Source organism: Dasypus novemcinctus, chromosome 3, assembly GCF_030445035.2.
Source record: "Dasypus novemcinctus isolate mDasNov1 chromosome 3, mDasNov1.1.hap2, whole genome shotgun sequence".
Lineage (NCBI taxonomy): Eukaryota > Metazoa > Chordata > Mammalia > Cingulata > Dasypodidae > Dasypus > Dasypus novemcinctus.
The window spans coordinates 183,167,451-183,193,166 of NC_080675.1; the positions used below are offsets into that span (position 1 = coordinate 183,167,451).

A 25,716-nucleotide genomic window follows, 5' to 3' on the forward strand; every position below is an offset into this window, starting at 1 on the left:
GTGGCCGCCGGTGGCTTCCCGGGGCCGGAACTTGGGAACAGGTCAGCCCAGTCCGTCCCCCATGTCCAGGCTGAAACACTGAAACGCCGGGCAGGAGAGAGAGCACAGGAGAGCCCAGGTCTTTATTGGCTAACTCCTCAGGTGTGCTTTAAATCCAAGAGAGTCCTTACTGTTTCAGTTGGGGGATAACATTACCAATTTGATGAGCTACGGGTGCCACTTTCCAGCTACATATATCACCCCAGATTTATAAGGGCACCTGCGAGAATCTTCCACCTGTGAGCCCCACTGTCCACGCTGCCAGCCTACCTCCTACGGCAGCTCTGGTGAGCTGCTTACTTGGTCCTGTAACTTTAACATTTTAAAATGTGTAAATGACACAGCCTGAGTGCCAGTGGCTTAAATGTAGATAGAAACTGGGTCTCGTACATCACTCAGCCTAGCCCAATGCCTTCCACAGGTTGGTGCTGAAAAAGATGTGGTCAACAGAGATAAGTGATAAAAGGTGAGTTTCTAAACAAACGCAGCTGCAGACACTTCTGTAAATGCAAGTTTAAAGTAAAAATAAGCTGTGTTTGAGTGAACTTTAGAAGTCTCTGGTGATATCCTCCAAAGCGAGGGTGTTTTATTTATAGAGCACCTGAACTTGATGCAGTAATTAATAACACCGTTACAGTTTCCCCCTGTAGCTTTTTTTTTTCCTCAGGAGGCACTGGGGATTGAACCCAGGATCTCATACATGGAAAGCATTCAACCACATTGGGATTATTCTGCATGACATTGCAATGACGGCTACAGGCCATTATAAATTTTGTCAAAACCTACAAGTGTATGGTTCAAAACGTAATCCATAATATAAACCATTGACCATTGTTAGAAGCAATGCTTCAGTATTTGTTCATTAATTGTAACAAATGCATCATACTCCTAAGATGTTATCATTAGGGGAAAATGTTAGAAGGGGAGCGGCGGGATATAGGGGAATCCCATATATTTCCTATGTGACTTTTCTGTAACCTAAAGCTTCTTTGAAAATAAAGCAAAAAAAAAATTAAAACACCAGAGGAACTTATAGAAGAAATAATGAAAACTTATTGTTTCACTTTTTATTTTTGTATTTTGGTTTTTAATTATTATTTTTTTATTTTCATTCATTTTTATTTTGGCTTTGTTTCTTGGGGGAGCTTTTGAATTGCAGAAAGGTCACAACTGTTGCAGGGGAGGCTCACTAGTGCGGGTGTCAGTGATGGGGGGATGTGTGGGGAGGGGCACACCTGAGGCATGCCTTTATGGAATATAAATATGTTCAAGTGGTCATGGGGTCTTGGTGGGCAGAAACCCACACAATAACTGAAAGAATATTAAATTTCCATCTGGGGAACTTCTGACGTATTCTCTAAGAGAGCAGCAAGAATCCCCAAGTACGTGGGCAGTGCCTAGGGAAGGAGGACAGACCAATACATGAAGCCCTTGATGCTGATGGTTGTGCTTATGAACCTTGTTCTTGTGAAATTGAAACTTAGCCTACTAGTATATATTGACTAAGAGTTAGGAGTTACCTCCTGAACACCTTCTTATTACTTGACTATGGCCTCTTTCTAAGGCAAATTCAGTATATAAACTCACTACCTTCCCCCTGGCGTGGGACCTGACTCCCGGGGATGAACCTCCCTGGCACTGAGGGACTATTACCAAGTGCTGACTAGTGATGCATTTTGAAAAAGATCTTGACCAGAAGGGGGAAATATTAAATACAAATGGGTTTATATAGCTAAGAGATTCCAAAGTGAGTTGGGAGGTCATTTCAGAGGTTACACTTGTGCAGGTCTCAGCAGGATCTATTTGACTGTCACAGTAAACAGTGCCTCAAGCAGGGGGTCCCCTGAGGGCTCTTGAGACATCTGGACACTATAGGCAGGGAGGACAATCTCAAGAATTCAGTGGGCCTTACCTTGGTATACATGTTCCCCATTTTAACAGCATTAGACTCATTTATAATTTCCCTGTACATGGTTCATCTGCCCCTTTTATTTGAACATATGATTAGTACTATACTCATTAAATACATATACCAGAGACTCGAAGCTTTGCTCTGTTCATATGCTGGGCGAGTCCTGAATATCAGCAGAGTTGCAGCCAATACCTACCCTCCAGTTCACTGGATTCACCCAGGACAACTAACAAAAGGATGATGATGGACAACACCCATCCCAAACAATAGAGTATCTACAACTGCGAGCAAGACAGTTCCATCCATCTGCCCATGGGATCTAAGCCCTCTCTCAGTCAGCCACACAGTGGGCATCACCATCCTAAAATCCTCAAGATTGAGGAAAGAACAAACCTAAGGGGAGAGGCAACTATGGACTAAAGGAGACTTATTATTAATCTAGCAATGCAAGCTCTTACATCATTCATCTAAAGCCAGTGGTCACCAGAGGTTCTAAGGGGACAGAGAGAGAAGAATAGGTGTAACATGGGGCATTTTGGAGACAGTGGAATTGTTTTGAATGACATTGCAATGAGGGATATAGGCCATTATACATTTTGTCAAAACTTATAAAATTGTGCTGTGAAAAGTGTAAATTACAATGTAAGCTACTGACAATGGTTAGTAGCAATGCTTCCACACGTGTTCATCAATTGTAACAAATGCACCCCACGAATGAATAATGCTGTTAATGGGGGAAAGTGTGGGAGGGGGAGGGGTGGGTATATGGAATCCTCCTGTATTTTTGATGTATCATTTATGTAATCTAAAGTTTCTTTAAAAATAAAATAAATTATTTGCAAATCATCTGTGTAGCTGAAGATCTATCACTTCATTAGGGAATCTTGGTGCCATGGAGACAGACCTGTCCATGACATTTGCCTCCCTCTACGTAAGAAAAACATCAAAAGTAGTTCTGTACCTTAGAGGGCACTGGAAATGGGTAGTTCTGTGTAAAAAAGGCACGCCTTTGTTTCATCCCCAGAGTTCCCAGGGTTTGCGCTTACGTAAAGCACTCTAATGTTATTTGGGAGCTGGCTTTACTTTGTATCACGATAGCTTCGTCCCTCCTAGAAGCACCTTGAGTTTTGTTTCGGGCAGTCACTCAACAAACAACATTGCAGCGCCTTCAACGGGGAGCCAGGGGGCCAGGCCTTGGGGTGCAGCATGAAAACTCAACCTGGAGCCTGCCCTCCCGACTGCGGGAAGAGCGGAGGGAGAGAGGCTCGGATCCAGGGATAAAAAGCCAAGTAAAGACGAGGATGCCGGGGAGTGATGGATGCTTTGGGGGGAATGAGGCAGGGTGAGGAGGAAAACATCAGGGGAGAGGTGGGGAGGTGGGGAAGTCAGGGAAGACGTCCCTAAAAGACGATATGAGGAAGGTACCAGTGAGAAATGAAGGAGCAAATCTAGTGGCTCTGGGGAAAGAGCCATCCTGGAGAGGCACGGGAGAGGCACAGGCCCTGAGGTGTGTAGATACCTGGGAGATGGGAACGGAACTCAGGAGGGCAGTGAGCAGAGCAGGCAGGGAGGAAAGGAGAGGAGGCAGAGACTCCAGAAGGAGGGTCTAGATGGGCCGGGCGTCGAGGCCCGGGGGAAGCAGGGGCCGGACCTGCATTTTCTGTCCCTGGAACCAAACGGGTTGCTGTGTTGAGAAGTGACCGGTCAGGGAAGGGACAAGGGACGGCTGAAGCAGGAAGCCTGGGGGGGAGGCTCCTGCGAGGATCAGGGTGAGAGATGACGCTGGATTAGCCGAGGACGGGAGCAGGGGAGGTAGAATCGGCTCCCTCCCACTGGCAGAACTTGCTGATGATCTGAGGTGGGGTGTGAATGTCAAGAGTTAGGGGTGACTCTGAGGTTTCTGGCCTGAGCAAATGGACAAATGGAGCGGCCATGTGTCCGCACAGCAATGGGAAGGGATAGGAGGAGACGGCTTGGAGAATATTAGGTTTTCAGGGGCCTTTCGGGCACCCCTGTGGACACTGCAGGGAGTTCTACAACTGGTCTGCACACCAGTTACGCATACCCCGGGAGCAAAGAGCTGATGGCTGTACGCGAATGGATTTTCTGTCCCTCCGCTCCCATGTATTCCCACGGAAAGAAGCCTGCCCAGGAACTGCCTGGGAGAGCCTCTGCGCCCACTCTAACTCCACCCACTCTCCCACTTTACAAAGAAAGATGCATCTCCTTCATCCCAATTCTTATCTGGGGACATAGCTCTAAGACCCAAACAATGGTTTGATTCAAGAAATGAATAACTGTGTCTGTGGGAATTATGACAATGATTAGGTAACAAATACTTTTACAGGTCAGGTGGGTTTTAAACATTTTCTTTGCTTTCAACAAAATTGAAGGAGAAACAAATCAAGTTATCAGCTGATACATCTTGATAAAAACTATATTACATTTAGCATATAATCTGGAAATTCAAAAAACTGAATACTAGTGTAACAAAATGCCTTTCATTACTTACTACACATCTTACTACCTTTATTTTTAAAAACACAGAATTGATGGCGAAACCAATATCATTTTCTTATTTTTAGTAAGAAATACGCATCTATTAATACATAAGTTAATTTAAAATAAAGCCCATCCTTGCCCAAAAGAGATGAATTTCCCATATTTTTGTTAGATAATTATTTTATCAAAATTTATAATTTATGTTGCCTTGATGGATTATGTTCTAATAGTCACTATCATACTAAATCATGTAGGGAAAAAAAAAAACTTTAAAACTTATGGACCAAAGGAATAATTTTTATGTAAACATTTGCAATTGAGAGAACCAAGATGGAGTGATTAATAAAAGACTTCCAAAAATAAAAATTATATTACATGAGGATGAAAGGTGCAGAAAAGTGAAATTCAAATGCAAGCACAAAGAGAAAAGGGACCTATGTAAAACACTTGACAAGGAAGGACTTCATATATCTTTCAAATGAATGCTATAGGTATCAAGTTAATATTGTATTCAGATTTCACTTAAAATAGAGATTGACAGTTCTATTTTTTAAATGCCAATATTGATTTTCTGGAAGTCACGTCGTTTGCAAAGAATTAAATTTAGTTTAGAAATGTAGATGTCCAATTAAAAATGTGAATGGAGTAGAGTGTTTCGGATTTCTAGAATCAGCCTCACTGGTTCAGACAAACCCTGGGTAGGACAAGAGGCAAGGCAGGGGCTGCATAGCCCTGGAGGCTGGGACGGAGGGGAGTAAATTATGCGGTAGGTTAGGAGCTAAATACAGCCGTGCAAGTTACAACTAGACTTGTCCCGTGTGAAGTGTTTTTGAAATGACCCCAAATAACCTTGCCATAAAATACAGGCATGTGCCAAGCACTGCAGAACGAGGGCCATGGGGTGGCAGGTGGTGCAGGGGCAGGGGGCGGTGAGCCCTGGTTTGCTCTCGGGGCCTCAGCTCTCCCTGCACATCCAGCACCAGCACCGTAGGAGCGAGAGGACGGCCACTGCCTTGACTTACCATCTGCAGCCAAATGTTGGTGGTCAAAACCTGGTTCTTCTCATCCTAGAAGAAAAGAGAAGCAACAGTAAGACGCATGATGCCTGGGAATGGCAGTGGTTCCTACCGGGATAACTGCTTGTTGGGATGGGTGGGGCCGGGGAAATTAAAATGCACCGAATGCTTCCAAACTACGCAAGCAGCTAAGCCTTCTGCTTCCCGTATTTCTTCAGAAAGGGACACACGTTTATTGTATGCATTTACAAAAGACAGATGCATTTACAAAAGACAGAAAAACGTAAGAGAATTAAGATCCCGAAGATGATGCCTGCTCACATTTAAGTGTATTTCTTCATACATTTTGTATAAGTTCTCTACTTTAAAAATCCCAGAAAAGAGGGTACATATTTCAATATTTTAAAGAGTCTACGGACTTTGCCATCAATATTTTACCCTTCCCTCCCCAGGCAAGGGGCGTAGCCCTGCCCTGAGCTGCCGCGCCCGGGGGACCGCGCTCTCATTCTTTCATGCCATTCCTGTTGACTTTTCTGCCTTCTTCCGTCTGCGGGACACACGGACACCCTGCAAGGGAAGTCTGTCCAGGTGAGTGAAGAAGGACGGGAGAGGTGAAGGTGCTTCCCAAGGGCAGAGGGCCTTGGAGTGCAGAACCTGGGACTCCAGCTTGGCTCTTTTGCACTCCCAAATCCATCTTCCCACTGCTCCAGAATAAATGTGGGGCCCAGCAGGACACTGACCCTATGCTTGACGCCAGGAGCTTAGGACAGACCTGAGTGTAGAAGAGCTGCGAGTCAGATCTGCCTTCCAGCTGGAGAGCAGCCTGCGTTCTAGCACGGCCGAGCCAAAGCCGGCTCGAGGAGGCCTCTGAGCGAGGTGGAGGCAACAGTTCTGAGAACGAGTCCTCCGTGCTCAACCTTCAGTGCCAGCATACGGCACTCTGCGGATTAGCAATTGCCACTACTCCGGGAGAAGTATTTGTCAACGCCACTAGGGAGCCCTGCCCTGGAGGTGACACCGGGAGCTCCTCCAGCAGGGGAAGTCCACCTGGTGCTCAGGGCCATTCCCGAAGGAAGCCGCAGTGACGGGAGCAGCAGGGCGTCGCGGCCTGGACAGAGGGCGGGGATGCAAATGAGAAAGAGAGTGTGTGAGCCGTGGACCCCACTGGCCCTGGTACCCTGGGCACCTCCAGGGTGACGTTGGGTTGGAGAGTCCTTCAGAGAAGATAAAGCTGCCTGGGGAAAGCAAGGGACAACGCCCCCCGGGGTCCCAGGTCTGGGAAGAAGCGGCCAATTCAGCGCCAGGAAAAACGCATCCCGTTTTCCCAGCTAAAGCGTGCCAGCATTTTCTCAGTGGAAGACGTTCCAGAGCTCACGGCTCTCTGCACTGAGCAAATGACCCCCGGCGGGGCCATAAATTGAAATCGCACGAGTGCTCTGCTTCCAGTTCCGGCCCCGATTTCATTTGAAAGCGCTGATCAACCCTTTCAGGACAGATATCAGGGGCCTCAACGTATCCAAGAGTTGTTGTTTTTAATGGACTTACCGTCAGCAACTGTTCCGTTTGGGTGCCTTCCCTTCTTTTAATTGCATTTGCATCTTTATCTTCTGAGAGAAAGGCTTCTGTGGTTTGGGATCTCAATTACTACCAATCTAATTAAAAGGCTTTCTTTCTCTGCCACGTTCCAACTAAAACCTCATTAGAGCGACACTGGGTTCGGAGGTGTGCGGCAGCACGGGGCCAACGCACGGCGTTCGAACTGTAATCAACGAGGAGACGCAGCCCGCCCGCACCAGCAGGCACAGAAGGGCCGCAGGGGAGCCCCGCCTTCCGGGGGGGCACGGCGGGTGAAGGGGAGCTCCCTTGGCCCCGCAAAGGAGTCTCCCCGCCGCTTCCCACGGTGTGCGGCCGCCCCCAGGACCCCGCACACTGCCCGCCCCCACCACACAGCCTGTCCTCCCCCCTGTCTCCAGATGGGGCTAGCTCATGTCCATGCCAGCCTATCACCTTCCTGTTTTTAACACTCTGACCTTTCTCCACTGCGCAAAGCATCACGTCAAAAGTCCTTCGACGCAGCCCCCAAGCCCTTCCTGTGGCAGTGTGGTCCAGCCTCCGGCCACTCATTCAGTCAACTGACACTTACAGAGCACTCCCTGTCCCCGGCACTGGGCGGAGGGAACGGAGCCTAATGCAGGGGAGGGAGGACTGCACTGGCCACCACCGTCCAGCTATGAAACGGCGCTCCTGCACCACGAATGGTGACGGAGATCAGCTATGGGGAAGGACGGGGCAGCAGGGAGGGAAGGGCAGTCGGGCTCTACCCAGTGAGCCGAGGCACAGAGCCGGGGGCCGGGCAGCCGTGACTGCGTGGCCTCATAGCCCCAGGGACGTGGAGCCCCCACACCACCGCGGGCACCCAGCCCCCGGCCTGCCCCAGGGGTGTCCGCCCCAGCCCCCAGCCTCCGCCCCGCTGCCTGCCCCAGGGGTGCCTGCCCCAGCCCCCAGCCCCAGCCCCTGGTGCCCGCCCCAGCCCTGCTGCCTGCCCCAGGGGTGCCCGCCCCAGCCCCCAGCCCCCGCCCCACTGCCTGCCCCAGGGGTGCCTGCCCCAGCCCCCAGCCCCGGCCCCTGGTGCCCACCCCAGCCCCCAGCCCCAGCCCCTGGTGCCCGCCCCAGCCCCGCTGCCTGCCCCAGGGGTGCCCGCCCCAGCCCCCAGCCCCAGCCCCTGGTGCCTGCCCCAGCCCCGCTGCCTGCCCCAGGGGTGCCCGCCCCAGCCCCCAGCCCCGGCCCCTGGTGCCCGCCCCAGCCCCCAGCCCCGGCCCCCAGCCCCGGCCCCTGGTGCCCGCCCCGGCCCCCAGCCCCGGCCCCTGGTGCCCGCCCCAGCCCCCAGCCCCAGCCCGCTGCCTGCCCCAGGGGTGCCCGCCCCAGCCCCCAGCCCCAGCCCCGCTGCCCGCCCCAGGGGTGCCCGCCCCTGCTTGGGGAGGCCTCACCGGGGCCCACCTTGCAGGGAACCGCAGGGAGGGCCAACGTCTTCAGGCCTCAGTGTCCTCAGCTGCAAAACAGTTCTTGGCCGGGGGTCCCTGGGAATGCCAGGAGGCTCTGGCCGTGAAGTCTGTGTGGCACCTCTCCTTCCTGCACCCGCACCTGGAAGGGACCCCCGAGTCCCACAAGCTGCCCGGCGCTCCACGCCCCCAGTCCACCTGCCTGTGCAGGACGCCCGGTGGCTGTTCCTTCCTCGTCCCCCTCACGTCCAGCCCCAGCCCCGCCCTCCCCAGCTGCGCTCAGACCCCACCTCCCCCTTCCTCCCAGGCTCTGGACATCCTCCTAACTGCGGCCGACCCCCGTCTTGCCCATTGCCGCACTCCTGCCAGCACGATTCCCAAAAGTTCAGCAGAACGATGCCCCGGCCCCCCGACTCGGCCGTGCCTTCGGGTTCGTGGGGCTCATGAAGGCGCCCTGCCTGGCTGCGGCCTGGCCCCCCGGGGACTCTTTCCAGGCGGCCCTGCTCTCTGCTCGCGAGGCCTTGGCCAGTCTGCCTCCAGATGCCCTTCCACCTTCTTTTCCGGGCTCTTGTCTCCAGAACCTCCCGGGGGCCACCAGGGCCGCCCCAACCTTCCCTGGAGTTCACCAGATCTGGAATGCACCTCCCTGCACGAGATACCCACATACCTCGGAGGAACAGCAGGCTGGTAACAGACCCCTGCGAGGGTCTTTCGGAACACTGGAGGAGCAAATGAATTTGTTTTTAGGATTAAATAAGAGAAATGTGCCTGGACAGGATTTTTTGAAGTAATGCTTTCATAATCTGTTAAGCTGCCTTTTGTCTGTTATTTTACTTCCTGAAGTTGAAATAAAGCTTAAAATTTAAACTTAAATAAAGCAAATAACGCACTTGTTGTTTCCCAGTGCATATAAAAATTATGTCCACACTATAGTATATTACGTATGCAATAGCATTATGTCTAGCAAAAAGCACATATCTGAATGAAAAACACTCTATTGCTAAAACGTATGTTAACCGTCATCTGAGCCTTCGGCGAGTCGTAATCTTTTTCCTGGCAGAGGCTCTTGCCTCGATGGCCACTAACGGATGAGGGAGATGGTTGCTGAAGGTTGGTGGCTGCGGCCAGTTCTTAAAACAAGACAGCAATGAAGCTGGTTACATCAACTGACTCTTCCTCTCACAAAAGATGTCAATGTTGCATGCGGTGCCCTCTGATAGCATTTTACCCACAGTAGGACTTCTTTCAAAATGGGAGTTGATCCTCTCAAACCCTGCTGCTGCTTTGTCAACATATTTACATAATATTCTAAATCCTTTGTTATCATTACAATTCACATCATCTTCACCAGGAGTAAATTCCATCTCAAGAAACCATGTTGTCTGCTAATCCATGAGAAGCAACTCCGTCCCCTTTCAAGTTTTATCATGAGATTGCAGCAAACCAGTCACATCCTCAGGCTCCGCTTCTAATTCTAGTTCTCTTGCTGTTTCCAGCACCTCTGCAGATACTTCCTGCCCTGAAGTCTTAAACACTTAAAGTTTTCCATGAGGGTTGGAATCTACTTCTTCCAAACTCCTGTTAATGTTGTTATTTTGACCCTATTCCATGAATCACAAATACTCCTAATGGCATCTAGAATGGTAAATCCTTTCCAGAAGGTTTCCAATTTACTTTGAAGGTCAATCAGATGAATCACTATCTATGACAGCTAGAGTCTTATGAAATGCATTTCTTACACATTAAGACTTGAAAGTCTAAGTGACGCCTTGATCCATGGACTGCAGAAAGGATGTTGTGTTCTCAGGCATGAAAACAACATTCATCTCGTTGGAAGTGCCCCTCAGAACTCTGGGGTGACCAGATGCATTGTCAATGGGCAATCATAATTTGAAAGGAATCTTCTTTTCTGAGCAGTAGGTCTCAACAGTGGGCTTAACATAGTCAGTAAACCATGCTGAAGACAGATGTGCTATCATCCCAGCTTTGTTCCATTGATAAAGTACAGAGTACTCTAGCATAATTCCGAAGGACCCTAGGATTTTCAGAACAGTAAATGAGCGAGCCTTGACTTCAACTTAAAGTCACCAACTGCATTAGCCCTTGTCAAGAGAGTCAGTCCTTTTACGCTTTGAAGCCAGGCATTGACTTCTCCTTGCTACCCATGAGAGTCCTAGATGGCATCTTCTTCAAATAGAAGTCTGTTTCTTCTACATTGAAAATCTGTTGTTCAGTGTAGACACCCTCATCAGTTATCTTCATGATCACTTGCAGCTTCACCTTGTACTTCTATGTTACAGAGACAGCTCCTTTCCTTAAACTTCATGAACCAATCTCTTCTAGCCTCAGACTTTTCTTCTGCAGCTCACTAACCTCTCTCAGGCTTCATAGAATTGAGAGTTAGGACCTGGCTCTGGATTAGGCTTTGGCTCTAAGGAGCGTTTTGGCTGGTTTGATCTACTCAGACCACTAAAACTTTCTCCCTAGCAGCCGTAAGTCCATTTGCTTTCTCTCATTTGTGTGTTCACTGGAGTAGCACTAGCTTTTGGCCCATCCATGCCTTCCTCACTAAGCTGAATCATTTCTACTTTTGACTGAAAGTGAGAGGGCTGTGACTCTTCCTTTCACTGGAACACTTAGAGCTATTGTAGGGCGATCAATCAGCCTAATCTCAACATTTTCGTATCTCAGGGAATACAGAGGTACGAGGAGAGGGAAAGAGATGGGGGAACAGTCAGTGGTGGGGTAGTTAGAACATACACAACATGTATCAGTTAAGTGTGCTGTGCTCTCTTGGAGTGGTTCGTGGTACTCCAGAACAAATATAGTAGTAGCATCAAAGCTCACAGATCCTTGTCATCATAACAGATATAATAATAACAGGGCTTGGAATACAGTAAGAATTACCAAAACATGACACAGAGACGTCACGTGAGCACACGCGGTTGGAAAAGTGGCACTGATGGACTTGCCCTTTGCAGGGCCGCCACAAACCTTCAGTTTGTAAAAAGGGCAGTATCTGTGACGTGCAATAAAACTAGGCAGACCATGGTTCCTCACCTCCTTCTTCCTCCATCCCAGTCCTTACGGACTCCAGGTGGCTTAATTCAGCAAAGGAAAATATTTGGAACCAAGTGGTCCTAACAGCAACCTCTAAATCACTCACCCATCCCAGTGATCAACCCCACCCCACTAGCCTCCAAACCACTCCCAACTCTTAAAAACGTGCTGTCCTTTAATTCAACAAAGTGAGTTCTACTCTTTCTCCGCTACCAGGGCAGCTGTGAATAAATCCACCCTTGTCTGTGTCACACTGTCAGTGAGACTCATTTTTCGTTGACAGGGGCCTGCCCTGCCCCATTCTCTCCTTTATCCTGCTCAAGCCCAAGGCCAGGGTATCCACCCTTGGCTGAGGGTGTCTCCTGACTTATGAGGGGATCCCTAGAAGGCAATAGGGAGCTGGCACCTTAGGGGTGTGCTGGATAAAGGAGTGAAGGTTTAAGGAGAAGCTTGGAGCTGGTTCTCCCAGGGAAGAGAAACGCCTGCACACTGGGAGTAAAGTAAGGGGACTGAGGAACGGCCGACCAAACTTTGAGTTTGGAAAGTCTACAGACAGGGCTGTGGTTTACAGATGTTGCAGCACATGTGTGTGTGGGGGGGGGGGCAGTGAGGCATACTCCAGTTCCTTACCCCAAAAAGAATTTGACTCAACTCTACCAACATTGCCACCAACCTCCTGTGCAGCACTCGAACTTGTTCAAAATCATGAACCCGAAGATGAACCAAACTCAACCGTCCTTTCATTGACATGTCCAAACCTGGGATCAGTGGCTGGGGGTGGGGTAGGGTGACGAAATCTAAGCCCTGCACCCGGGACCACTAAATAGACAGCCAGGTCCCAGCCCCGAAAGACCCCAGGCCTGGTGAGAAGCAAGCAGCACACAATCAAACTGGGCCTCTGTGATTCCAGACCCTCAGGCCACCAGCCAGGCCATTACCTCTCTACCTCAAGAGAGCAGGACGGAGGAGAGGAGCAGCTTCCTGTCGGTAGAAGACCGAGGCTCCCATCGCAGCTCCTCAACCCTCAGCCTGTTGCTTTTTCGGGTTCCAAGTTCTCGTTAGGGAAGTGGGGTGATAGCAGCTGTCCTGACCACTCTCTAGAGCTGGTGGGGAGAGGCGCAGAGTCATACAAACCCCTAAATGCTACTCATGGCCAGAGGCTGCTGCTGTGTGGCTGCTTGCGCACACATGTACACAGGCACACACGTGTGACCACATACACATGGAACATCCCACATGACTTAAGCTGCTTTTCACCTTTGGAACAAAGACAGGAAACAGGATCCACATATTTAATGGAATCAAAGTGTCCAGGCTAGCAAAGCACACCCAAAGTCAACTGGTCTACCACCCTTCATTTTTGCAGAAAAGGAAAACCACAGAAGGTATGTTGTTTTTTCTTATCTGAATACTTCAGTTAAGAATACACTGGTTTAAGTGAGCAAACTTTTAAAAATCAATGTCTCAGGATCATTATTTATTTAAAGTACGAATGCTCTCATGATAAGTAATGAGCTACTATAGCAGTGGTTCTTTGGGAAGTTACAGAGCAATCTTATTCAACATTATTTTACAGAACTCCCATCATACATTCTTTGCTTTTGTGCAGATGCTGAGAAAAATAAACAGATAAGAAGAGATCTAAATGTGCCTAAATTCATGTTTGCAGAAAAAAATAATCACTGGACAAGCATAAATTCGTATTTATGCAGCATACTATCAGTTATAATGGAGATTACTTCTATTGTCTACTTTAATCTTCACTCCATCTATATTTTTAACTGCATTGGTCTGTGATTTCTCCCTGAGTCAGACAGCTATCAGGTCTGACAAAAGACTCATATACAGAAAAAGAAATAAACTACTACAAAATCAATAAGAAAAGGGCAGACAATTCAATAAAAAATCTGAAAAAGATGAACAAGTCCTTCACCACAGAGGATATCAGTAAGTGATATATGTGATAATAAAATAGCTAATCCTTAAATAGAATTTGCCTTCTTCCAAAGTCACACATGTGTGTAAACACACACATACACGCACACAAACTTCAACTCATTTAGGCCTTGGAACAAAAATCCAGCAAGTCAATACTATTATTATTAATTACAAGGATTAGAAGGGAAGTTCCAAGTTTATCTTTACATATCTCTGTTCTATTTGAATGTTTTACAGGGAGCAAAAGGGGAGGGGCATAAAGATATCGATAGTGAAACCAAACAAAATGAGCTCCTGGCAATAGGTCACGCAGCTAAGTATAAAAGCTGAGATTCAAACCCTTATCTGGGTTGGGTTTTGAATCATGTCTCCCTGCCTCCAAAAAAGAATGGACAAGACTAAACCCTGGCCCTGTGGGAATGAGCCCATTTATAGATAGGACTTTGAAGATAGTATTAGTTAAGGTGAGGCCAACTCGAATGAGGGCAGATCTTAATCCAATATGTCGTAAGTCCTTAAAAGTAAAGGAAATTGGACACAGAAGTAGAAGCCAGAAGTTAGTGGAAAGGTGAACAGGCAAAGGAGGGAGAGAGGCATGTTGGGGGAAGCTTGCTAGATGCCACAGACTCCAGAAGAAAGCAGTTGTAGCCTCCAAACCCACAGGTGAGACAATAAACTGCTATTGTCTAAGCCAACCCGTCCTGTGGTGTTTTTCTTAGCAGCACTGGCAAACTAAGACAGCTGTCACAGCTGTGTTCTGAATCACATTCAGATACTTGGAAACATGAAGCCCCTTGGTGATGACAACAGAAAATAATTCACTTTGGTATTCGTGTAGGACGGAAGTTCTCAATGGATGATCCTGGAATCCTTGGAATTTCCATGATTCCTTGAAGAGATCAGTGAGGTCAAAACTTTTCTCTTAATAGTTACAATCCATTTGCATTTTTCATCCTCATTTCTTTACAAATATTCAATAGAACATTCCGGATGCTATAAGGAATATAATATCAGCATTTTAAATGTACTGATAGATAGAACCAAAAAAAAAAAAAAAATTGGGGGGGATCCTCAATAAATTTTAAGAGAGTAAAGGGATCCTGATACCAAAAGTTTGAGGGCTGCTAGCACAGGGCTCGGCATGACTAAAACAACAGGTGCTTGTACCTCGGGGCTTGGCCATCGCAGATGACAAGTCCTGCTTCACCTCTGCTGCCATTTTGTGGTTGCTCAGATCTACATCTTGGGGATACCATGTGGTGCACGAAGTTAGACATCACAAGCAGAATGGGGATCTGCTACTCACTAGCTGTGTGACTTGAGGGAAATATTCTAAGACTTCATTTCCTTATTTATAAAAACAGGGGAATATCTTTCTGGAATATTGCAAGGATTAAATAGACAGCACAAGGAAAAGTGCAGGAACTGAGAAAGGTTCGCAATCTTTCAAGTACCAGAAAAAAGTTCTCCGGAAGCACAGGTGCTGAAAAGGCCTAGAGAATTGCTCCATGCGGTAAAACCTCCTCTCGACCCTGACTGCCGACCTTTGGGGGTGTCACATAACTACATGGATTTCAGATTTTAAAAACGTTTATGTGTTAGGGAAGAAACATTCCTATTTATTTGTACTGAAACCATGGCTTAAATGTTATTTGTCTAGTTGTCAACATTTAACTTTATTAATGGATATTTTCGTTCTCCAGGCTGCTTGAACAAATGCTAAGTAATGAGTCAGGTTCAACAATGGGATTTTATTCACTCCTGCTTGTAAGGCCAGGGAAATGCCCAAATCAAGGCATCATCAAAGCAATGTTTTCTCCCCAAACACTGCGGCGTTCTGGAGCTGGCCGATGGTGGTCCTGGGCTCCTCTGGCAAGGCACATGGGGCATCTCCAGGTCTCTTCCTTCTCTTCTGGGTTCCAGTTCAGCTTCTTGCTTCCTGTGGCTTTATCTTTCTCTGTGCCTAAATTCCATTCCCCTGTAAGACCCATCTTAATTGAGCTGGGTCACACCTTAACTGAATTAACCTCATCAAAAAGTCTTATTAATAAAAAAAATAGAAAAAGAAAAAAAGAAAAAGAAAAAGCTTCTTCAAAAATAAATAAATAAACAGAAATGGAAACCTACTAAAAAAAAAAGTCCTACTTACAAGGGACTCACACCCACAGGAATGGATTACTTTTAAGAACATATTTTTCTGGGGCCCATGTAGCCTTGAACCACCATGATGGGTATTATTAGTCAGCTAAAGGAGTACTGATGTAAAATACCAGAAATCTGCTGGCTTTTATAAAAAGTATTTATTTGGGGTAGAAGCTTACAGTTACCAGGCCATAAAACATAAGTTACTTCCTTCACCAAAGTATTTTGCCACGTGTTGGAGCACGATGGCTGCCAACGTCTGCCAGGATTCAGGCTTCCTGGGTTCCTCTCTTCCTGGGGCTTGCCTCTCTCCAAACTTAGCTGCTCTGGTATCTCCACAAGGTCAGCTGTAGATTATTAGGCAAATGGCTTATTTCTCTTCCCAGGACATTCTCTCTTTCCTCACGACCCAACTCCTCTGCGCGCTTATTTCCCGGGGCCCCAGGTCTAGACTTCAGCCTCCCCTCTCGGCCATGCAGTTCCTCCATGAGCGCCTGTCCCCTTGGTGCGCAAGGTCTCAACATCCTACTGACGGGACCCAATCAAAGCCTTAGTCATTACTTAATTAACTAAAAGTACAGCCTCTGAATCCAATACACTGAGAGGAAAAGACAAGTTTACAAAGATAATCCAAAATGTCTTATTGAAATTCATCAATAATATCAAACTGCTACAATGGGTTAATGGTTATTTTGTGATATATGAATACACAGATGTGAATCTTTTTGCTGTGGAAACTGATCCTTTAACACTCACCGTTCATCTTGGCAGAGGGCTCTCCAAGGAACTTTGTTATTTTCTTTGTAATATTCTGGAACTCCTTAATCACAGCTGAACTGTTAACAGATATCTACTTATTTCTTACTGTACTGTTATATGCTGACAAATTAAGGAAAAATTACTCTATGATCCTCTAAAGCACAGCGTGGGAAAAGCCCTGGCACTGCAGACTTGGCACCAAAGATCTCTACTGAAGCAGAAATTACAGTCCTTGGAAAAACTTCTGCACCTAGATCACTTTAAATTGAGTGACTTTTTAAACTTAATTCTATTTTTAACCACCAAATTTAATCCCAACCAGTTCTAGAATGCAATTTTCTATTCGGGAAGGTTGTTTTCAGGAGAAGTGCAAAGAGAAAGACGAGATTTTAAAAATTCAGAGCAAAGCATAGCACTTTTTGTCTCAACAAAACTGTGTGTAATTCCTTACTGACATATATATAGTAAAGACATGTCTTTGCAAGTAGTGGAAGGTTGACCAACCAAGCTGGCTTCTTTGAGAAGTACAAAGTATCAGTTGAACAACAAGGGGTTGATATGTCTTACTAAGCATATCAAACTAATTTTTCTTTCTTCTATGAAACCCAATGCACAATTTCATATTGAAGGTAAAGGGAACTCATCCCCCTCTCCCTCTGGCCATTTGGTTTCTTCTGGGTGGACCCCACCCCAGTACAAGGGAATAGGGAAATTCAAACATACACTTTTAACAATGACAGGGCTCCATGGACTGGAAGCTTTTCTTTCTACTTCTATAAGAGGAAGGGCTCTCTCTCTCCCAAGTGACCCTACAACTGGGAAGCCTGGGGAGTGGAAGCAGCCATCTTGGAAGTCTGGGAAGTGGAAGCAGCCATCTTGGAAGTCTGGGGAGTGGAAGCAGCCATCTTGGAACTACGGGAAGTGGAAGCAGCTGTCTTGGAATCATGAGAACAGAACCAGCCCTGAGTTAGCAGGGGAGGAAGAGGGTTCAGAGGACTTGGTTGGGAGAAGAGAGTAGAATGCAGGAGAGAGACCCGCGAAAGATCCTGGGTTCCAGTCATATTGCGGAACCATGAATCACATCTAACATATCCCTGGAGAAAATCAATATTTTCTATTTTATGCTTAACCTATCATCCTAACCAAATCAATTACCAAGCATTTCCTTCATTGTTTACAACAAACACAGAACATGGAACAAGGTATGTCTGGCCAGACTGAAAGAAAGAACTGCACACACAGAGGCACCCACCCTCACGTGCCTGAGTCACTGAAATCCATGTGTGGCGCTTCAGCATCGGCCCCACTCCTGCTTTGCCAAGGAAGTCCTGGAAGTCCCATGGATCATTCACTCCTACGGCATGTACAAAGCATCTTCTTGCTCTTGGAGCAATATGGGTGTGGATGGTAGGAACATGATTTAAAAGCAGCAACTTCTCTTTTTCTATTATTTGAAGCTTCTAATATTTCTACAACTAAATGAGAAAGAATAAATTGGGCCACAAACAAGGAGGGAAGGATATGAAAAATAATTTATCCCAATTGCACAGAAAATGAACATTAGATGTGGGCAGACTCTCCAGAAGCATAAGCAAGGTGAAAAAAAAATTGTAGTGACAGCTTCACGAACATGGTTTGGCTGAATGATTGGATGGATTAATCAAGTAATGAACAAATAAACAAATAAAGCAAGCAAATACAATGAAGGAAGCAAGACAGGCAGGCAGGTACCACTAAAGTACAGATAAAATATTCTGGAAAACAAGAAGTGCATGTTTCCCATGAGTTCTCGATGCTATATAACTTAGTTAAAAGCCTTGGATATATAACACATGATCTCAAAGACAGGATTATAAGCTAACAGAATGAAATAAAAGGGAAGATTACAGAACTAAACAAACTGAGAACCAAAGCAACACTATTACAAAGCTAATAAATAAAAATGGAAAGGAATAAAACAGACGCAGCTGAAAATTGAGTTACTGGCATGAAGGCAAGGCATGAGATAATCAAAGTTTGTGCAGAGGAAAAACACAAAGAGATTAAGTCAATTAGAGAAGGGGTTGGAGATGGAGGTGAAACAGACAGTACAAGCAGGGACGAGATGGAGAACAGACACATGTAAATAATAAGCATTCCAGGGAAACACTCAGGAGACCTACTCCTGGTTCTAGCAAAACAACAGTCTATAACCTGAACGCCACCCAGAAATGCTGGAAGAAGTCAAACAGAGTTTAAATACACACTTAAGCTCACAAGAAAGTCAGGGAAATTCTCAAAAAATAAAAATTAAAAAAAAATTTCCAAAGGACATTAAAAATAAAAACAAACAAAAACTATAAAACATGAGTTCACACTAAGGCAGAGCTGGGGACAGAGTTTGCACAATGCTTAAAAGGGACTGGATACCAGCTGCGCTTCCCCAGGTGCAGCGTCCTTGAACCACCCCACCCCACAAAAACACCTGACACTGGGATTGTGCAGATCCCACCAGCAGAGAGGAACAGAAAGGAACTTTGTCTTGCTCAGTCTAGGCTGGGGGGAAAAAAAAGGAGTTCTGTGATTTCAAATGTAAACTACCCGCAAAGACCCTTACCTCCAGGCCACTGAAACTTCTGAGGCCATGCTGAAGCAAAGAGAATAGGGAGGCAAACAAACCAACGTGAAGCCCTGCCCAGAAACCACAGGGAAGAGTATGCCCTCCTGATGCAAAGTATAAATAAATAAGTGAAAAACCTCCCATGCGTCAGAGATAGAAAATCTTATCAGCAAGATTAAACCCCAAAAATTCCAAATAAAAGTGAAACTTCTCTTACTGAAATGCAAAGAGAAAAAGAAAGAAACAGAAAAGGGACATTAGGCAAAATTAAGGAGATCTGAATAAAGCATGGACATTAGTTAATCTTGACATATCAATATGGATTCATTAGTTGTAGCAAAAGTATGTAACAATGTAAGATAATAATAGAAGGAACTAGTTAGCAGGTAGGGTTTTCTTTTTATAAAGTATCATTATTTTTGAAAAATAGACATATATTCATTATAAACGATTTAAACAACACAGAAAAAGTACAGTGAAAAAAGCAAAAAATCATCCCATATCCTACTACTGAGAGTTAATCATCAGTAATGTTTAGCTTACATCCTTCCAGACATCTGTGTGCTTATAGACACATTGTAGGTCTATTATTATTTTTTTATTACAAAAGTATACATGCTTATTGTTGACTGTTTGGAAATATGGGAAAAAACACAATAAATAATTTATAATTCCACCACCCAGAAATAAACACTATTTATATTATGCTAAATATTAGTCTTAGATATAAGTACATGTGTGTATGTTTATTTAGTGTTTGTTTTTCAATAATTTGCTTCATATATATACTATTTTTTCACCTAAATTTAGAAATATAATTGGATTTTTCATATAATACATGGCCATCTTGGTACAACTAAAAATGTCATACATTTGTTATAACTGATGAGCCAATATTGTTACATTATTCTTAACAAAGTCCATAGCTCACATTTGGGCTCCCTCTTTGGGTTTTACAGTTCTACAGGCTTTGACAAATGCATAATGTCCTGTTACCACCAATACAGTGTCATACATAGTTTCACTCCCTAAAAATGCCCTATGTCCACCTTTTCATTGCTTCCCCTGGAACCCAGGCACTGTGCTGGCCTTTTAACTTCCTGTATTGTTTTGCTTTTGCCAGAATGTCATATCTTTGGAATCAAACAGCCTACACACACTGTTTTTAATTTAAGATATCTTGAACATACCCCCCAATATTAATTATTCTTCTCCAGAATCAATTTTATAGATAGATATTATTAAAGCATAACAATTCATGCAAAGTATACAATCAATGCTATTTGGTATAATCACATAATTGTGAGTTCATTACTTCAAACATTATTAGAGCATTTCCATTTGTTCAATAATAATAATAATAATATAATAATAAACAGAAAAACAACCCCCAAAAAAACCAAGAAAATTCTTCACCACTCAATCTCTGTTTTCCCTGCTATACTTAGCTGCTATTTCTCACAATTTTTGCACAATTATTTATTTATTTATTTATTTATTAAGCAGTTTTGAGATATAGTCACATATCATACAATTATTTCCAATATAAACGCACTTTTGTACATTCAGCACCAAAAAAAATTTTAGAACAATTTCAGTAGTCCAAAAAAGAAAAACTCCACATCCTTTGGCATTCCTTCTCCAGCCCCACCTAACCACTAATCTAATTTCATCCTTATAAACTGATTTATATTTACTTTTATATAAATGGAATCATACAAAATGTAATACTTTGTGTCTGGTTTCTTTCAATTAGCATAATTTTTGTCTGATGTTAACATTTTATAACATTAGCATACAGTTCAGCTTCAAAGAAAAACAGACATATATGTAATTTTACACATATTCATATTTCACATGTGGTTTTACTCTGCTATACAGTTCCATGTTACATTTTTTAGCTTTCCTTTTAGTAATATACATATCCTTAGATTTTCCCTTTAAACCACTTTCATACACACAGAATAGTACTGCTAGTTACAAACATGAAGTTGGACTTTCACCTTTTCTATTCATTTCCAAAGATTAACACATTCTATTTACCAATTCTTCACAAGTAAAACCTCAGCTTTCCATTCTCTAAACTCGTTCTATTTTCTGGTGGCCCATATTCAAGTTAGTAATTCCATGAGTTTAAACAATATATATGTAAATCATAGTAGTGCAATTATACAAATTTGCCCTTTTGTGTCTGGCTTGCTTTGTTCAAAATAATGTCCTCCAAGTTCATCCATGCTGTCATATGCTTTGTGACTTCACTTCTTCTTACAGCTCCGTAATATTCGATTGTGTGAATACACCCCAGTTTGTTTATCCATTCACTGCTTGATGGACACCTGGCCTGTTTCCAACTTTTGGCGATCATGAGTAACGCTGCTATGAACATTGGTGTACAGATGTCTATTCGTGTCACTGCTCTCAGTTCTTCCAATTATATACCCAGTAATGGTATTGCAGGGTTGCGTGGAAAATCAATATTCAACTTCTTCAGGAATTGCTGAACAGTCTTTCACAGTGGCTATACAATCCCACATTCCCACCAACAGTGAATAAACATTCCTATCTCTCCACATCCTCTCCAACACTTGAAGTTCTCTGTCTTTTTAATAACAGCCATTCTTTTGTGTTTGTTTTTTGTTTCATAGTGGCCATTCTAATAGGTGTAAAATGATATCTCATTATATCTCATTATAGCTTTGATTTGCATTTCCCTAATCACTACTGAAGTTGAACATTTTTTCATGTGTTTTTTTGCCATTTGTATTTCTTCTTTGGATAAATGTCTTTTCAAATCTTTTGCCCATTTTTTTAATTGGGTCATTTGTCTTTTTATTGTTGAGTTGTAGCATCTCTTTATATATCATGAATATTAAACCTTATCATATATGTGATTGTCAAATATTTTCTCCCAATGAATCGGCTGCTTTTTCACCTTTTTCACAAAATCCTGTGAGATGCAAAATTGTTTAATTTTGAGGAGGTCCCATTTATCTATTTTTTTCTTTTGTTGTGCAAGCTTTGGCTATAAGGTTCAAGAAACCACCACCTACTACAAGGTCTTCAAGATGTTTGCCTACATTTTCTTCTAGAAGTTTTATAGTCCTGACTTTTATATTTACATCTTTTGTCCATTTTGAGCTGATTCTTGTATAGGGAGTAAGACAGGGGTCTTCTTTCATTCTTTTAATTATGGATATCCAGTTCTCCCAGCACCATTTGTTGAAGAGACTATTCCATCCTGTCAACATGGACTTAGTAGATTTGTCAAAAATGAGTTGGCTATAGAGATGAGGGCTTATTTCTGGGCTCTTAATTCTATTACAGTAATCAATGTATCAATCTTATGCCAATACCATGATGTTTTGACCATTGTAGCTTTGTAATATGTTTCAAGATCTGGCAGTGAAATTCTTCCCATGTCACTCTTCTTTTTAGAATGTTTTTGGCTATTTGGGTGCGCTTTCCTTTCCAAATGTATTTGGTATTTTTGTAAAGTAGGCTGTTGGAATTTTTATCAGAATTGCCTTGAATCTATAAATCAATTTGGGTAAGATTGACATCTTCACAATATTTAGTCTTCCAATCTATGAACACAAAATGTCTTTCCATTTGTTTAGGTCTTCAAATGATTTCTTTTAGCATTGTTTTGTAGTTTTCTGCATATAGGTCCTGTACTTCTTTGGTTAAATTGATTCCTAGGTATTTGAGTATTTTTGTTGCTATTGTAAATAGAATTTTCCCCTGATTTCCTCCTCAGATTGTTCAATACTAGTGTACACAACATTACTGATTTTTGCATGTTGATATTGTACCCTGCCACTTTGCTGAACTCATTTATTAAGTTCAAGTAGTTTTGTTGTAGATATTGCAGAATTTTCTAAATATATGATCAGGTCATCTGCAAATAGTAAGAGTTTTATTTCCTCTTTTCCTAATTGGATACCTTCTATTTTTTTTTTCTTGTTTAATTGCTCTAGCTAGAATGTCTAACACAGTGTTGAATAACAATGGTGACAATGGGCATCCTTGTCTTGTTCCTGATCTTGGAAAACTTTCAATCTTTCCCCATTGAGTGTGATGTTGGTTCTGGGTTTTCATATATGCCCTTTATCATATTGAAGAATTTCCCTTCTTTTCCTATCTTTTGAAGTGTTTTCATCAAGAAAGGATGCTGGAATTTGTCTAATGCTTTTTCTGCATTGATTGAGATGATCATGTGGGTTTTTTTCTCAATTTATTAATGTGGTATATTATGTTGATTGGTTTGTCTATTTTGAACCACGCTTGCATACCAAGAATAAATCCCATGTGGTCATGATGTATAAGTCTTTGGATATGTTGCTGGATTCTATTTGCAAGTATTTTATTGAGAATTTTTGCATCTGTGTTCATTAGAGAGATTGGTCTGTAATTTTCTTTTCTTGTAGTGTCTTAATCTGGCTTTGGTATTAGGGTAATGTGTCATTAGGTAATGACACATTCATAAAATGTGTCACATAAATTTCCTTCCTCTTCAATTATTTGGAAGAGTTTAAACAGGTTTGTTGTTCATTCTTCTCAAAATGCTTGGTGGAATTCACCCATGAACTCTCTGGTCCTGGTCTTTTCTTTGTTCGGAGATTTTTGGTGGCTGATTTCATCTCTATCTCTTGTAGCTTCTGTGTAGGTTGTTTGTGGATTTCTAAGAATTTGTCCATTTCAACTACGTTGTCCAGTTTGCTGGCATACAGTTTCTTACAATATGCTCTTATGACTCTTTGTATTTCTGCAAGGTCAGTTATAACTTTGCCCCAATGATTTCTGATTTTCTTTGCTTGTATCTTCTCTTTTTTTCTTTGTTAGTCTTGCTAGGGGGTTGTCCATTTTATTGCTCTTCTCAAAGAACCAGCCTTTGATTTTGTTGATTTTCTCTTGTTTTTGTTGTTGTTGTTCTCAATTTCATTTACTCCTGCTCTAATTTTTATTATTTCTTTCCTTCTGCTTGCTTTGGGAATGGTTTGCTGTTCTTCTAGTTTCTCTAGTTGTTCAGTTAGATCTTTGATTCTAGCTCTTTCTTCTTTTTTAATATAGGCATTTAGGGCTATAAATTTCCCTCTCAAGACTGCCTTCATTGTATCCCATAAGTTTTTATAAATTGTGTTCTTGTTTTCATTTGTCTCAATACACTTACTGATTTCACTTGCAATTTCTTCTTTGACCCACTGATTATTTAGGAGTGTGTTGTTCAGCCTCCATACATTTGCTAATTTACCTCTTTCCTGCTGATTATTGATTTCCAGTTCCATTCTACTATGACCTGAGAAGCTGCTTTGTAGAATTTCAGTCTGTTTATATTTATTGAGAGCTGCATGTGCCCTAACATGTGGTCTATCCTGGAGAAAGATCCATGGGCACTTGAGAAGAAGGTATAACCTGCTGAGTTTGGATGCAATGTTCTGTATATGTCTGTTAGGTCTAGCTCATTTATCATGTTGTTCAAGTTCTCTGTTTTCTTATTGATCTTTCGTCTAGTTCTTCTATCTAATGATGTGAGTGGTGTGTCGAAGTCTCCAATTATTATTGTAGAGATGTCTATTTCTCCCTTCAGGTTTGCCTCACATACTTGGGGCACCCTGGTTATGTGCATAGACCTTTATAACAGTTATTTCTTCCTGGTGGATTGTCCCTTTTATTAATGTATAATGGCCTCTGTATCTCTTACAACTTTTTTGCATTTAAAGTCTGCTTTGGGGAGGGAGCTGTCCAAAGGCTGATACCCTGAGGAGTTAGGTGAATTTCAGGGATCAGACATTCAATATAGAATTCGCGGATCTGGCTTCCCCCACGGGGCAGGCACCCAGCTACGGGGATCCCTGAGGGCTGTGTTGCACTGCGGGGCTCCTAAGCTTTCTGAGGACCAGATTTGAGGTTGCCAGGTCTGGGTCCCCTAGACTCTGGGGGTCCACACCCCAGACTCACACCTCTTGAGTCTTCAGTGTCTCAGACTTTCCACCCCTGAATCCATCATGCCCTGGGGTCTACCTGGGGTCCTTGAGTGCCCTGGACCTTAACGTTTGCGTTTTATCTTTATTGGTTCATATTGTTTTGTTTTTATTTTCACTTTATCTTATTTTTTACTCTTTTTGACGCCCTGATTGCTAATATTGCATTATCCCCTAGTCTTTTCTCCTAGCGTGTCCCCCAAAGTCCTTTTTTTTTTTATACAGTTATTTAGGGGTTTTTTTGGTTGTTGTTTTAGATAGTGTTGCAATTGTGACACGTGTATACCTGTATCTCTCTTCCCCCTATCTGTTCCCCACCGTTTGCCTATCCTCTTTTTCTTTCTTCCTTTCTTCTTGTCTTTCTTTTTTTCTTTATTATAATTAATGTTTTTTTTTTTCGGTTTTCTCTTTCCCTCTTGTCCCTCATTTTCCACTTATTTTATTTTAATTCAAGTACACAATAGGTGCTACAGGGAACACCTCACATTTGCTGGGTTTTCCCATCTTCCACTGCCTCATTTCTGTGTGAACTGATTTAGGCTACCTACACTATCCCCCCTCCCCTGCATCTTGATATCCACTATCATCTACTGTCTCTCCTATATTCCACCCCCCACCTCCCATTCTTTGATCCACAAAGTGTCTAACTCTTAATTTCTAATACCTTTGTTCTGTTTTCTGTCTGTTATCCACTCTTGAAACTATTACCTTTCTTTTCTTTTTCCCTCTCTCATGAAAACAATAGCTTTGTAGTTCATACCATATTCCG

The 25,716-nt window shown here is 43.5% G+C and overlaps 1 protein-coding gene across 2 annotated transcripts in view; it reads right to left on the minus strand.

The window, feature by feature from the left end:
- The window catches only part of CHRNA7 (cholinergic receptor nicotinic alpha 7 subunit), a 119,085-nt gene that overhangs the window by 46,592 nt on the left and 46,777 nt on the right, over positions 1-25,716 (minus strand). For both annotated transcript variants that reach the window (XM_071214398.1, XM_058294821.2), the window contains exon 3: positions 5,476-5,520. In XM_071214398.1, the coding sequence (XP_071070499.1) occupies positions 5,476-5,520 (45 nt within the window). The remainder of the gene's footprint in view (positions 1-5,475; positions 5,521-25,716) is intronic.